The sequence below is a fragment of the Ostrinia nubilalis genome, chromosome Z (genome assembly GCF_963855985.1).
Source record: "Ostrinia nubilalis chromosome Z, ilOstNubi1.1, whole genome shotgun sequence".
NCBI lineage: Eukaryota > Metazoa > Arthropoda > Insecta > Lepidoptera > Crambidae > Ostrinia > Ostrinia nubilalis.
In genome coordinates, this window is record NC_087119.1 from 20,982,998 (window position 1) to 20,998,292 (window position 15,295).

A 15,295-nucleotide genomic window follows, 5' to 3' on the forward strand; every position below is an offset into this window, starting at 1 on the left:
GCGGTAAAAGTAATCACAATTTTTCTAAGTGTAAATTTAAAAGTTACAAATGCAAAATTTGCAGAAAGATTGGTCATTTAGCGGCTGTTTGTAAGAATAAAAATGCCAAATTAGTAAATGTTATTGAGGAAACAGTAGAACCTGTGCAAATGTTTACAACAAATGTTCAAAATGTTAACTATGTAAATCCATTTGTGATAAATTCACAAGCAAACGGTAAGTCGTTGCAAATGGAATTGGATACAGGGGCAGCAGTGTCATGTATTCCCGAGTCAATTTTTAAGAAAGTATTCGCACATAATACTATTTTAGAACCAACTGAAATTGAATTAAAAACTTATAATGGTGAAATTTTCAAGCCTACTGGCAAGGTTAATGTATTATTGAAAATAGGCAATAAAGAGTTAAACTGTGGATTATTTGTCGTAAATAATGGTCAAAAATGTTTATTTGGGCGAGACTTAATTGAGAAATTTCAGATTAATTTGCAAAAATCAGTACCTATTAACTCTGTGAAAGATTACACATTAGAACAAGTTTTACATGAGTATGCTGAAGTTTTCAAACCAGGTCTAGGTGTTATTAGAGGGGAAAAGATTAAGTTGGAATTAATAGATGAAAATGTTAGGCCCATTTTTCACAAACCCCGTTCCATTCCATACTCATTTAAAGACAAAGTTGATGCAGAGTTAAGTAAATTAGAAAAAGAAGGTGTTATTGTAAAAACTGAAAATTCAAAGTGAGGTACACCTTTAGTCCCAGTTGTCAAGGAGAATGGGAACATTAGATTGTGTGCTAATTATAAAATCTCAGTGAATAAATATTTGAAAGAGGTCAACCATCCATTGCCTAGAATTGAGGATATTTTTACAGCTTTGCAAGGGGGACAAAAGTTCACAAAGCTAGATTTGCGCAATGCATTTAATCATTTAATCTTGGATGATGAGACAAGTGAGCTATTAGCATGGTCAACACCGCAGGGTATTTTCAAATTAACAAGGTTACCTTATGGTACTAAGCCTGCTTCAGCTATTTTTCAGGCTAAGTTAGAAAAAGTGTTGTTAGGCGCTCAGGGAGTAGTCAATTTTATTGACGATGTCATAATCACTGGTCATGATGACATTTCTCATTTGCAGAACCTTAGGGAGGTCCTAAGAAGATTCAAAGATGTAGGCATTAGACTGAACAAGGAAAAGTGTTTGTTCTTTCAAGAGGAAGTCAAATATTTAGGCCACATCATTTCAAAGCAAGGGTTAAAGAAAGATCCATCAAAGTTAGAGGCTATTATTAATGCTCCAGCTCCTACAAACACAACTGAAGTTAGATCATGGATAGGTATGGTAAACTACTATTCCAAGTTTATTTCAAATGTTTCTATAAAATTAAAGCCCATGTATGATTTATTACAAAAGAATTGTAAATTTAATTGGACAAAGGAATGTCAAGAGAGTTTTTCAACTATAAAAAGGGATATTGTATCTGACAATGTACTAGTTCATTTTAATAGGAACCTGCCATTGAGACTAGCTTGTGATGCAGCTCAAAATGGAATAGGGGCAGTCTTGAGTCATGTCATGCCAGATGGGACAGACAGACCTATAAGTTTTATTTCTAGAGTTTTCACTAAGGCAGAGAAAAATTATTCAATGATTCACAAAGAAGCTTTAGCTATTTATTGGTCAGTACAAAAGTTTTATCAGTATCTAGTAGGTACCAAGTTTGAATTATTATCAGATCATAAACCTTTACAGGCATTATTTGGTGAGAATAAAAGCTTACCACAGATGGCAGCAGGGCGCTTGCAAAGATGGTCTTTGTATTTAGCTTCATTTGATTATACATTTAAACATGTAAAAGGTTGTGATAATGTAAAAGCAGATTGTATGTCAAGAATGCCATTAAAATGTAAAGAGAGTTTTAATATTAATTGTAAAAAGGAATGTGACTATATTAATTTTGTTGAAGAGCAAAGTGCAATTGATTTAAATGTCATTAGATCTGAGACTAGGAAAGATTCAATTTTGAGTACAGTTTACAATATGATTCGATATGGTTTTCCTATGGCAGTGAAAAATGAATCTTTAAAACCATTTTTACAAAGAAAAAGTGAATTGTACATTGACAAAGGTGTAATTATGTGGGGGTATCGTGTTGTTATTCCACATAAATTACAACAGCATTTTTTGAAGGAATTGCATAGTACTCATGAAGGAATTGTCAAAATGAAGAGCAATGCTCGTTCATACTTTTGGTGGCCTGGTTTAGATAAATCTATTGAAAATTATATTAGAAATTGTAATCTGTGTATGTCGGCCAGACCAGAACCTGAAAAATGTAATGTAATTCCATGGCCAAAGTGTAGTGCACCATATGAGCGTGTGCATGCAGATTTTTTAGGACCTATCAATGGCAAAACTGTATTAATTATTATTGATGCTTATTCAAAATGGCCGGAAACTTTTGTCATGAAAAGTTTAGATTCAAAAAGTACAGTAGAAAAGTTCAGGGAATGTTTCAGTAGATTTGGTTTACCTAAAGTTGTTGTCACAGACAATGCAGCTACATTTATTAGTAAAGATTTTTCTGAATTTCTTTTCAAAAATGGTATCAAGCATGAAACATCTCCACCTTTTCATCCTGCAACTAACGGGCTAGCTGAAAATGCTGTAAGAAATTTTAAGTTCAGTTTAAGTAAGGCACTTAAAGATAAAGCAAATTGTAATGTATCATTTGAAACATTAATGAATCGTTACTTATTTCATTACAGAAACTCAATACATGTTGCCACGAATGAGACTCCATCTCAGTTAATGTTTCAAAGGAAATTAAGAACTCGTTTTGATTTATTATTGAACAAGGAAAGTAATTGTATGTACAAGGAAGGGAACTTAAGTAAAAGAGAGGAATCGTTTGAGAAAGGGGAATATGTTTATTGTAGAGATTACAGAAACCCTAATAAGAAAGTTTTTACTAAATGTGTTATTGATGAGGTATTAGGAAAGAGAACATACTTGTGTAAAGTTTTAAATGAAGGTTTAATTTGGAAAAGACACTTAAATCAGATTATTCGTTCTGTACCTTCAGAAAGTAAAGATATTAATGATTCCATAGATTCTCAAACTTTACCTTTAATTAAATGTAATGATAACTTTAATAGTGAAAAAGAGTCTAGTATTATTTCAGAAAATGTTTCAATTCCTGTCAACGAGAAAACAATTCAGGCATCTCCAATTGTTTCCTCGGGTAGAACTGTAGAAGATTTAAAGTTAAATAGCGATAATATTCATTCCCCAACAAATGTAACTAAGGATAAAAATGTATCAGGCAATTCTCCAGTTCCTGTAGTCCGTTCACAGAGAGTCCGGAGACCTCCTGTTAAGTTAGATTTATAAGTACTGATTGGAATTGTAAGAGGGGAGTATATGTTATGTATCGTTATTTTATATCGGTATTTAATTTGTTATTATAAGCACGTATCCAAACGTAGCTAGTTTAAAAGCATTATTCAGGATGTGTATCCGAGATTCCTTCTTCTTGATACGCCAGACAAAATGGCGATAGGCAATCTTGTAAGCTCTGTGTTTAATCGAAAATAAAAGACAGTATCTTCAAATAGAAACAACTTTTATTTACGTCTCCAAGGCGGAGACATCACACATGTCATAGTAAGTTTGGTTTATTACACTATTTTGTAATCAAAAAACAAAGTTTGGTCGATGGCCGCGCGAAAAAAAAAAGACGCCACCTTCCATACAAAATCTGGCATTGCCATTTGGCATGTAGGTACCTTAGTAAACTTAAAGCTTATTTACAACAAGTAATTACCGAAATTCCCACGGGAATTAGCGGGAAAATCCTTTTGTATGAAAAACCTAAACCGCTTAAGTTGACCTGAAGTGATGCAGTGACCGCGCGCTCTCCGCCCTCTATCTCGAAAACGGTTCACCGTATAAAAAAAGTTTTTAAACAAAATTTGTAGAGAATTTAGTATTCTACAATATTGATAATAAATACAAATAGCAAAAAACCCATAGGAAATGAGATATTTCCAAAAAAAGCGCAAAAAACCGATTTTTGTGACCTTTGACCTTAAAATTTAATAGTTGCTTACACCCTACCATATGTAGGTTTTGAGACAACTTTTAGGGTGTCAATATACAAGTATTTACAGACTTACAGCTGGGTATCTCTAATTCCGAGATTCTTACCTAATTTAAGCTTAAATGACTGGACTATATAGCTTCGGCGCAGTGCCGATCACTGACGTTTGTCAACAAAATGGTGCTTGACTCTTGAGACAGGCTAAATTACACCATATTGCTAATGAGCAAAAAATGTATGTTGAGCATACATTTTTTTAAATACCTTCGCGAAGTAAAACTTCTGTACGTAGTACTTATTATTATTCTGTGGTGACGGTAATTCCATAAATGAGCGCAATGTGCTTACCGCGCGATGTTTATTGTTCTGTCTACATTTGGCTCGGTAAATCGTAAACTAATATGAGGGCAGCGGAACCTTGATACTGAAACGATGTAGGTACCTATTACTCATTGGAAATGTATTGTGATAGGTTATTTTGTTAGCGATGCAGTTATTATGAATCATACCAGTAACGTTATTATAGACACGAAAATTATGTGGATGAAGTTATTTATGAATTTTGCGTATTTGTAGTGTGAGTGGATCGCGGTTATGAAAATATGTGAATGAATTCCGTAAACTTCTTTAATTGGTTATTTGCGTGATCAACGTCGTTAAAACAGTGATTTCTAGCTTCCCTAAATGTTATCAGAGGCTTTCATTGGAAGTCACCTACCTATTCCTCCATATTGCGCTCATTGAATAATGTTTTCGTGTTTTAGTGGACATACCATGCCATTTCATAAGAATAAGCAGGATGTCAAGTATTTTTCTGTTACAAGCTGAAATTCACGCGAGGGAAGCCGCGTAACAATGGCGGATTACCACGTATGCCGCCTGTAGGCTTTTCATCCCCCCACCCCTTCTAAATCCTGTACAACTCGCGTTGTTTTAAAAAATTGTAATTTTATTCTCAAAGTTAACCACTAAAACATGACGCCCTAGGCTCCAGCCTACTTAGGCTGGGTTGCACCATCGTACTTTAACTTTGACAAACGTCAAAAATCTGTCAAATTCTATACAAAAAGCACCGGTTATCGTTATAGTTACGGTCAAAGTTAGTGGTGCAACTCAGCCTTAGTGTACCTGTAACACTCCCATTTGTCTATCAGGCTCAGAACCCAGACGAGCTGTCGATCATCGAGAGCGAGCAACTAGAGGTGGTGGGCGAAGGCGACGGCGACGGCTGGCTGCGCGCGCGCAACTACCGCGGCGAGGAAGGCTACGTGCCGCACAACTATCTCGACGTCGACAGGGAGGAGCAGGTATATGTATGTACAGCTTATGAACGTGTATGTGTATAGTCTGGTCTGCGAGCACGTAGAATTTTGTCCAAAGACCCCAAGCTACCCATCCTTATCGCTCGCGCGTAATTATGTTGCTGTCGCGCTCGCACACTCACTGCGGGCGCCCGTCGCACAGCCGCGAGTCGCGACTGCGATATACTCGTAATTACGCGCGAGCGATAAGGATGGGTAGCCCAAGCCACCCGGTAGCTACTCACAGCTCACAGACCGGGCTTTAGTATGGTGTTAACGAAAAAGATCAGTAGAAGATAGGGAAAATTGTGGAAAAGATATGCCATCTAGTGGAAAATATGGCTTTTTAGTCGTTAGCGGTAAGGTAAACTTTACAGGATGAACTAAGATCTACTGGGAAGCGAGGACGATATTATGTTATGCCCACATGTTCTATAAATGCACGTAAACTGCTTTTGTCACAGTAAGAAAAATATAGAAGAAGCGAAATAGATTTCCACGAAAAACCTTCACAGGAGTATGTGAGAGCTCCGATAATAAAAATAATTCAACAATTAACTGCTACGACGTAACGCGTTGTTACTACGCCGTAGTAGTACGGAGAAGTCGTAGTAAATATACGAGTATGCTACGCGATGCCGTAGCACTCGTAGATTTGGTAAACAAAAAGTTTTCAGTTCGAGTTTGGTGAACCTGAAAATAAATTTAACTGTTACGTTACGCTATTATACAAGTTACGATCTTTACGTAGTGCTACATATTAATCCTGATCGATATATGGTAATCTTATCCTTCCTGCTTCCTACTAATGTGTGCGAAATGCGAAAGTTTGTATGGATGTTTGGATGTTAAAATGTATGTTACTATTTGACGCAAAAACTGAACGGATTTTGATAGAACTTTACAGTATTATTGTTTATAACCCAGAATAACATATCTATACTAGTCTATATGTATACTAATATTATAAATGCGAAAGTAACTCTGTCTGTCTGTCCGTCTTGCTTTCACGCCTAAACCACTGAACCGATTTTGACGAAATTTGGCATAGAGATAGTTTAAGTCCCGGGAAAGGACATAGGATAGTTTTTATCCCAGTTTTTGAAACAGAGACGCGCGCGATAACGTTTTTCTGTGACAGATAAAATTCCACGCGGGCGAAGCCGCAGGCGTAAAGCTAGTAGGCTATAATTTATGACGATCTGTGACAAACTAAATTTCACGCGGGTGATGGGCAAAACGGGCAAAAGTCAGGCTGGGTTGCACAATCTTACTTTAACTTTGACAAACGTCAAAAATCTGTCAAACTCCATACAAAGAGCACCGGTTATTTTATTGTTACGGTTAAAATACGGTGGTGCAACTCAGCCTTAGTCTTTTATAGATTCGTTAACCCAGTATTTTTTAGGCCTCAACCTCTGGCCCGGGCCTGGTCGCCCAGATATCGTTCTCGTCGGTCGACTACACGGTGGAGGGCGAAGACGCCGACGTGGTCCAGTCTCCGGACCAGATCTCCGTGATCTCGGCCCCCGTGGCCAAGCCCGAAGAGCCGAAGGCCGAGGAGCCGGTGGTCGAGGAGCCGAAGCCCGAGCCCGAGCCGCCGAGGGTCGAAGGACCGACCCTGGGGTACTGCTTCGCTCTCTACGATTATGAGTCCGAGGCCGCAGACGAACTCAGCTTGGAAGAAGGATCGGTAAGTGCCAATTTCTAGAACATTTTTAAGTTTGATTGGTTTTATTAAATTGGGATACTATTCATACCCCCTTTCCTCCAAGATTTTCATATTGTAACTACTTTAAAACTTCTTTAGTTATCTTGGAAATTCTTTATATTGATCACAATTAAACACAAATGAAAATTTGTGTCGGTAATTAGAAAAGAAAACACATTACAAAAAGTAAGCAGCTTTCCAAATAAAGAACACCGTAATATTTTCATATTCCCGGTAATCTGAATAAATTGACAAAATATTGACGATATTTTGTAGATAGTAGGTACCTACGTAATAACACCAAATTACTACCCGCAACAACCTAAAATTATGGCATGTACTATTGTACTTAAATAAACATAAACAAAAGTTGGTAACGAGGATAGAATTTCAGTGAACAAAATTGTAATTGGGAATGTCTAGGAGCCTAATTTGATGGTTGACAATAATGCGATCCTGGCATGTAGATAATCCGCGTGACATCGCGCGATGCCCACGGCGTGGACGATGGCTGGTGGCGCGGGGAGGTCAACGGGATCTTCGGCAACTTCCCCTCGCTCATCGTGGAGGAGTGTGATGAGGTAAGCCATCATCATCGTCATCATTCACCCAGCCACATTCCACTTCTGAATGTAATCCTACCCCAAGGAACTCTACAAACTACAGTACGTGGTAGGCGCCCTGCGTTTGCGGAGTACAGAGATCGAGATCATCATCATCATCAGTGCTTTATTTATACATAGTACAGGGTGCAGATGATATTCTTGGAGAAGAACTATAGAAAAAAGACAGAGTCTTAAAAGCTCAGTCAAAACGTCTTAAAAAGAACAATGTCAGCAAAAATCATTCATACGCTTTGGCATTACTTATGTTAATTTTGGTTTTTATCTCATACCAGAAGCAGTCAAGATAAGAAAGTGTGTATTTACTTCATCGTAGGATATTCTGCTCGTCCACTGTCTTAGTAACATCACATCAATAAAGCGAGCAACCGTTGTGATTTGTACAGATAACTTCGTTATCACAAAGCAAAACGTTTCCAGGAACTTCCTATAGGCTGACGTCTGAAATTATATTTCTATGAAATACAGTACAAAATAACATTTTCTGTAACATCCGCACGTTGATAGAATCAAGCCAACGCAAACAAGTTTAGGCTGTGCCGCTGTTTCCGGCGGAAGGACTTCTGCAAATCTCGTACACTTTTACCAGAACGATATCCTTTCTGCAACGGTTCTATTTGTGATAGATTTAAAATTAATGTCACATGTTTCATAGCCTACCTTTTTGTTTCAACTATACCTGAACTCGTATGTCAATGGGTGATTTTGTTACAGCAAAATAATGGATTTGCTACAAGTAGTCATAAATCATCCGATCATTTGGTCATCCGTTCATGGCAATAAACACTTATCATTTCCGTAGGCTAACTAAATGAAGCTGAAATAGGTGAGTATGTAGTTTCATGAATGACATCCAGCAGGAATGTCCTGTTACAGATTTTAATGGGACTAACTAGTTTCCAATACCGATGCTTCGTTACGTGCCGAGTTAGAAGTCTAGTTTGCAGTTAGCGGCAGGATGCGTGGTTGACTCGTCTACAAGTTATCAGACGTTATAGACAAGTTTGAACGTGTTAGTGGACAGCAGCGGGAACTTTATGCAATATGCAAATCAAGTAACTGGAAGCTTGTTACTGGGTGATTCTGCGAAACAACATTCACTGTTATCTCGGTTTAATTAACTGAACTAACATCTAGACAGTTCTTATAACTTGAATAAGCTTTCGTGTTGATACTTAATGAGATGTTTCATTGACATGACTCTTATATGAGCGGTATGTGTTATGTACTCCCTCTTCGCTAATTTCACTAATTTGCCAACTCAACTCTGACTAACTTTATATCGATTCAAAGCAAATAAAAACCTCTTAATTTTGTATACAAAATGGCAATGTCATAGGTAAGCCTGGTAGTAACTTATGCAAATAGCTACATAGATATCCTTCTAAATCCATAACATCCGCGTTTTTCCCTATTAGATACCTACTACCTTCCGCGTGCTAACGCATAAAATATTATGACTTTAGAGCGGCGAGCCGCTAAGCATCGGCGAAGAAGATTGGACCCCGCCGGGTTCCGCCCCGCCGGTATTCTCGTCGCCACCTGGCTCCCCGCCGAACGCCGGTTTCGATGATGAAAGTAAGTATAAAATATGAACTCCTGTCCACGTTCTTCTGTAACGCACCCTGTCACTGTCTGCTGCAGATGTTTTTGGTACTTTTTCTAACTCTACTTTTTAAAACTTTCAAAGTATTTGAAATAAAATGCCTGCATGTTTTTCCTATTGTGTCCATCGCATCGCGGCATCGGCAGGATGAAAATTTCAGCGCAACGATCTTTTCATTTCCGATTACTGACACTTTTTGTCGCCGTACTTTTTGTCGTACTGCATACAAACTTTACAAAATCGAAGATCGCGTGACGAGGTATCTAGTGGTCAATGAACTTTAGTACTACATTCCTGCTCAATCAGAGGAACTTTTTAACTTTTAACAACCTTGCTAACAGCTGAGCTAACTGTAGAGAAAACAGCTTAGAGCTTATAAAATCATAGAGATGGAATAAAAAATATGTAAAACACGGATTGTTCAAGATCAAGATTGATGAGATTTCAAAAAGTGTTGAAAGATTGATAGAAATTCAGTTTGGCTTGCATTACCCGTTTTTAGTAATAACGTTTTAGTGAAAGGATTTTAACAAACGATTATTATTAATATTGTGTGAATAAATTTAAATATTTTGAAAGTTTATCTTTAATGATATTTTAATTACTCGTTATTTGTATGTTGACCAAAAATATCTGCCTTTCTGAGTTATGTCTTGTCTTTCTGTTTTGTACGTAATATAGCGCTCGTTTGGACCAAACTGTCTTTAAAAATCATTTTATGATCACAGAAAAGGTAATGTTCGTAAATCTATGCTCTTAAAATTAATATGTATTTATAAAAAAAAAGTATATGTGTAGTATATCCGTTAAGCTAGCACCCATAACACAAGCATATTAATTGCTTACTTTGGGGCTAGATAGCGCTGTGATATTGTTCAAAGATATTTATTTTATTCATTTCACTAGTGACGTCACAAAAGACATGAAGATAACCAATCAAAAAACATACCTACTACAATGACCGTTTGGTTTAAACGCGCGCAATAGTGATAATGTGCGGTTGTCTCACGTCACGCGTCATAGTAAGCTTTTTGGCTGATTGGGTAATTGTTGTGATTTCTTCCCAATTGGCATGGTATCCGCAGACTAAGGGAATGGCACTGTACCAGTATCGCGCTAGTGTGGCTAGGGTAGGACCTCACGTTCAACTTCTGCATGACTACTGCACGATTACCTTTGATAGATAAACTTTCGAGAATACCGCAGTCTCCAAACCTCGATTTTGTTGCACTCTTACCTTAACCACGTGTGAGTCAGACAACTTAACATTGACAGTGAGTGTGCCAAAATTGAAGTCCTAGCTATGGTGAAAATATGACTAATACCTACTCTTTCACCACCTGTCATATTTTTATCAATTTTTAAAATCTTTATCTTTCTATTTTAATCTGATTGTACTGTTACTTTATTTTTACCAATCTACGAATGGAAATTGTATGATAACCTTACATTATGTCTTACTGTGATCTATGTTTATGTACTATCTGTTAAATGTGTCTAACTCACAGCTCAATTTCTGTCTCCACAAAGTTTGTGATAACAAAATGTATTTTATTCGTGTTTCTATTCGTCTGACGGTATTTAATGTTACGTGTAAATGTTTGTGTCGTAAGGCAAGCGATTGATTAATGGTGCATGCGGGCGCAGCTCCCTCAACTATGTTGGATCGGCGTTCGATTGAGGCGTCGCATCTGCCGTCTCGCCGACATTATCCGCGCTCAATTTGCTGATATTTTCACGTATGATTTCGTAGAGGTAAAAGTAAATAACGTTTTACGGCTAAGTATTTAGATACGTTCTAGTACCTAGTCCTGGTAGATAGATAGTAGCTTATTGTTGCAATGAAAATACTTAGGAGTAATATAGGTTAGTTAAACAAAGTTTTTATTGTAACGTAGAACGTAGATAATTTTCGACGATGCTTAAGTAAAAACACACAAAAAATCTGATTTCCAAATCAAGAACCGTTTATGTGAACATAACAGAGTAAAAACAGGATAAGTCTCTTCGAAACTTGCGTTTATTTCAAAGGAAAACAACAAGGAGCCTATTAATATTCTGTCGCTAGCAATGACTAGCTCTACAAGCCCGACGCATGATCGATGACTGTATGTGAGCATCGGCAATATGATATAATAGGCCTGATACCTCGCCAGTGGATTAACCTGAAATCGATGCAATCTATCGCTCAAGCTACGGTAGTCATTTAGACATCAGCTAGCAGCTAGTAATTTCTCAATTAAAACTCAATTACAACAAAGAAAGAGTCTAAAGAGGGCTCGTTACCTCGTTCGTTTTTGCGCTTGACGCCTTAAGACGATTAATTCAGCATTGAGGAGGATGCAAGTGTTGAGAAGAATGCGAAATAAGAATAAATCAACTTGAATTGTAGGTACATAAGTATCATTTAGCGACTTGCGACTGGTGATACATATTAATAAAAACTTTCCATCATAGAACAGTCTTGAAACATAAAAGACTGCGCTGAATAATGAATGGTTCATTAGCCGGGAAAGCAATTAGTACTGATTGCAGACTTTTCTGTAAGCAATAATTCACTCAAGGGCTTAGACTAAATTAGATTTTCCGTCGATCCTCGGGAATATCCCAAGGGTTCCATAAATACAGCAACCCTGATGTCCTGACCCAATAAAGGCTGCGATCTTTATAAAAGCCAATAAACTTGAGACGGAAAATCAAAAGCCATTTTAAAACTAGAACAGAAGCGAGCACTAAAGCGCTTCAATCAAATACGCCCGCGGTTTAGTATAAGTAGAATCAGAGTGTGACGACGCGACAATTCTTGGTTCGGTTTCGTCCCGGTGTAATAGGGTTTAATATTTTGCGTCTTCTTTCCATTTGCGTATTCCTACTTTCAATGAATAATGTACTGGCGTGCTGTGGTTAAATTTAACTCATATTATCGACACATAGATTGCTACAGCCTATACGATAGAAGGCAAAATGAAAAGGTTAAATCGTAGAAGATCTATTTAAAGTACGCGAAAGAAAGTACCTGTCCATATCCCAATGTCGACTAAGACGTGACAGACAATTAGACTCAAACAACTTGTTCGACCTTACAAAGCTTAGAATATGCATACTTAACTGTAATTGAACAAAAGGAATACCCAATGAACCGGTTAAGCTGTCTGTCAAGTGACATAGGTTATTACTTTAGATACTAATATGATTACCTACTGGGGAACCCTTTTACGTAAGAATTACCCTTCATATGTACCTGCAATCATCATCATCAATAAATTAGCGGGAGGAACCGCTAGACCTTTGATGTCGATCAATGTTATGTCGTGTGCTTAAATCCTCTGTCTTGTCTACGCACGCACTTAACCAATACCTAGGACCAAGACAATTGAAGGTTACGTCGCGGAAACCTACGAAGGTTTTTTGAAAAGGTCATCTACTAGTATCTACCTACATGCAAAAGCTTTACCAGTCAGTTTTCTTTCTATTTCGATAAGAGACTTACTTACTCGTTTCATTTCTAAATCTAAAATTGAAAGTGTAAAAGCCGACGCTGTTTTCAGTAGCTTGTTAACCGAAGCCTCAGAAATGCAAGTTAAATTGGCGATAAATTTCGCGATTCAACATAATTGATCGCTGCGCTTGTATGTAAATGTGAACGGTGGTGTGTGCCGTCCCGGTGACGGGTGTAATTGTTGTCCGGCTGCAGTGGTGGTGGAGAACAACAACACTAAGAGCGCGGCGCCGCCCGCGGCCCCGCCGCCGCCGCCGCCCGCCGACGCCGACGCCGACGTGTCGGGCCCCAGCCAGGCCGAGCTGGCCGAGCTCGCGGAGTTCAGCTTTAATTTAGAGCTCACTAGGAACCAGCACGAGCAGTATGGAACCCAGTTCTCGCTGGTCGGACCGCCGACCATCGTCGCGCCGTCTGTCACTATTGTGGGTAAGTTAGGTGGTTGGTTACGAATTTTATCTTATAAGACTTAATTCAAATAATTATTGTTTGTACTTACTTACAATTTAGTCACGTGAGAAAATGACCTGAAACAGAGGTTATGCAATCCGTAATCTCCGATCCGAAATTGCAATTAAAGTTTTAATTACGTTTGGAAATAAGTGAATAGCCGTTTAATTATTGTAATATTCCATACATTATTGGTTCAAATATTGGAAATGCTGTCCTTGTTATGTCAGTAATAGTGTACCTACTTGATTAATTTGATAAGCATTTTAATGAACAAACGTTTTAATTAATATTGCAGCTAAAAGCTAGAGAACTGTTAACGTAATTAGGTATTTTGTAGTTGAGTTAACAATAATTGGTCGGATTGAACGCGATTAACACATTTGAAAGCTATCAATGAATTTATTATGTGATTTCAAATGTTTATTTATATTTCACATTTATGAAAACAAAGTACCTACATGTTAAGTTCACGTTATTAAATAATGTTTTATAGTCTGACTTATTATTGTATTACGAAATGTAGTTACGAGTATTTTCCATTACAGATTTAACTTTTTTCTTGCTTTTAGCCCATACAAATTGTAATGTTCATATTAATCCATTATGAATTCTTTTCCATGCATCAGTCGACGAGGTTGTCGGTGAAAATTTATCAGACGAGGTTTGATTCTTATCACAAAATTTCTATTATTGTCGTTTCTGTACAGTAGGTGTGCTTTGTTGTCGCTTTTGTAAATAGATACTATAAATACGCTTCTTGCTGTCCTTTGATTTACATGCTTCAAGGGTGCTTTAGAATTACAGGACTGACTCGACCGCAGAAAAAACATGGATGTAAATTTACTTTTAAGGTGGTAGAAGAAAATGAAAAGAACAATAATGCATAGACACGTAGGTATTTACTGGCAACACTACCCCTGATGATTTCCCGTTATGTTTTGTTCAGCATATAGTTCACATCATCATATGCATGCCGCTTGTCGAAATGCATGATAGGATAGGTCCAAATGTGAAAGTCAAGTTTATTTGAGTCCCGCTCTGCGTCCTGATTATAAAGAAGCACTCACCTGTGTATCCGCATTACTGGAGATGATAACCCCGATGGTTGGTAAAGTGTGTCGTGTGCTTTAGGAAGAAGAGGTGCCGGCGCCGGCGCCGCCGCCGAGCAAGCCTGTGCCGCCCAAGGCTGAGTTGCCGGCGGAGGACTGCGGGCTGGGCGTGGCGCAGATCGTCATCACCGCCGCCACGCCCATGGTGGAGGAGCCGGAGCAGCCCTTCCCGCCGCCGGAGCCCGAGCCGGAGCCGGAGCGCCAGGACGACGCCGAGCGCTCGGAGGACGTGGACGACGAGGAGTCCTCGCTGTCGGAGCAGACCGCCGTCTGCCTGCGCGACTCCGACGAGGGCCCCGCCGACTCCACGCCGCACCCCGCGTCCAGCTCCACGGGCTCCGAGGCCGGCTCCACGGGCGCGTCCGTGGCCTCGGGGCCGCCCACGGCGCCGCAGTCCCCGCCCGCGGCGCCGCGCGGCGGCCGCGCCTCCATCCCCGACGAGCTGGAGCCCGCGCAGCTGGCGCGGCTCACCGACCTCAAGGAGTCCAACGCCTAGGCCACCTGCCCTCGCCAGTCACCCTCGGGTAGCCGCTCGGAGCCCGCCTCTGGCCGTCTATCGATGACCGTTTCTCTGCTCTGCGACGTTTAGTTCCACCATCTGCATACTGCGAGTTTGTACTTTCTTACTGTTTCAATGTATACCATCTTTGTTCTATAATTTCTTACCCTTGACGGTTGATTGTTTCTAAGACGGGCAATTTATATTCACTTCAGCACAGTCACTTGAAATATTATAGCAAAATATTATAGATGTAAACCAATTTATATTATCTAGTGAATTACCCATTTTGACCATTTAGAGAAATATTGATATTGGATTTTGTTAGTAATATTGATGTTAGGATTAATGTTAACTTTTAATACTTTGTTACCTATTGTCTAGAGATTATATGTA

The 15,295-nt window shown here is 38.8% G+C and overlaps 1 protein-coding gene across 1 annotated transcript in view; it reads left to right on the forward strand.

The window, feature by feature from the left end:
* Positions 1–15,295, forward strand: part of LOC135086564 (protein nervous wreck) — a 152,201-nt gene extending 136,906 nt beyond the window's left edge. The window contains exons 12-18 of the mRNA XM_063981316.1: positions 5,256–5,408; positions 6,811–7,095; positions 7,581–7,694; positions 9,203–9,314; positions 13,037–13,267; positions 13,918–13,952; positions 14,423–15,295. Coding sequence (XP_063837386.1) covers positions 5,256–5,408; positions 6,811–7,095; positions 7,581–7,694; positions 9,203–9,314; positions 13,037–13,267; positions 13,918–13,952; positions 14,423–14,896 — 1,404 coding nt within the window. The 3' untranslated portion in view covers positions 14,897–15,295. The remainder of the gene's footprint in view (positions 1–5,255; positions 5,409–6,810; positions 7,096–7,580; positions 7,695–9,202; positions 9,315–13,036; positions 13,268–13,917; positions 13,953–14,422) is intronic.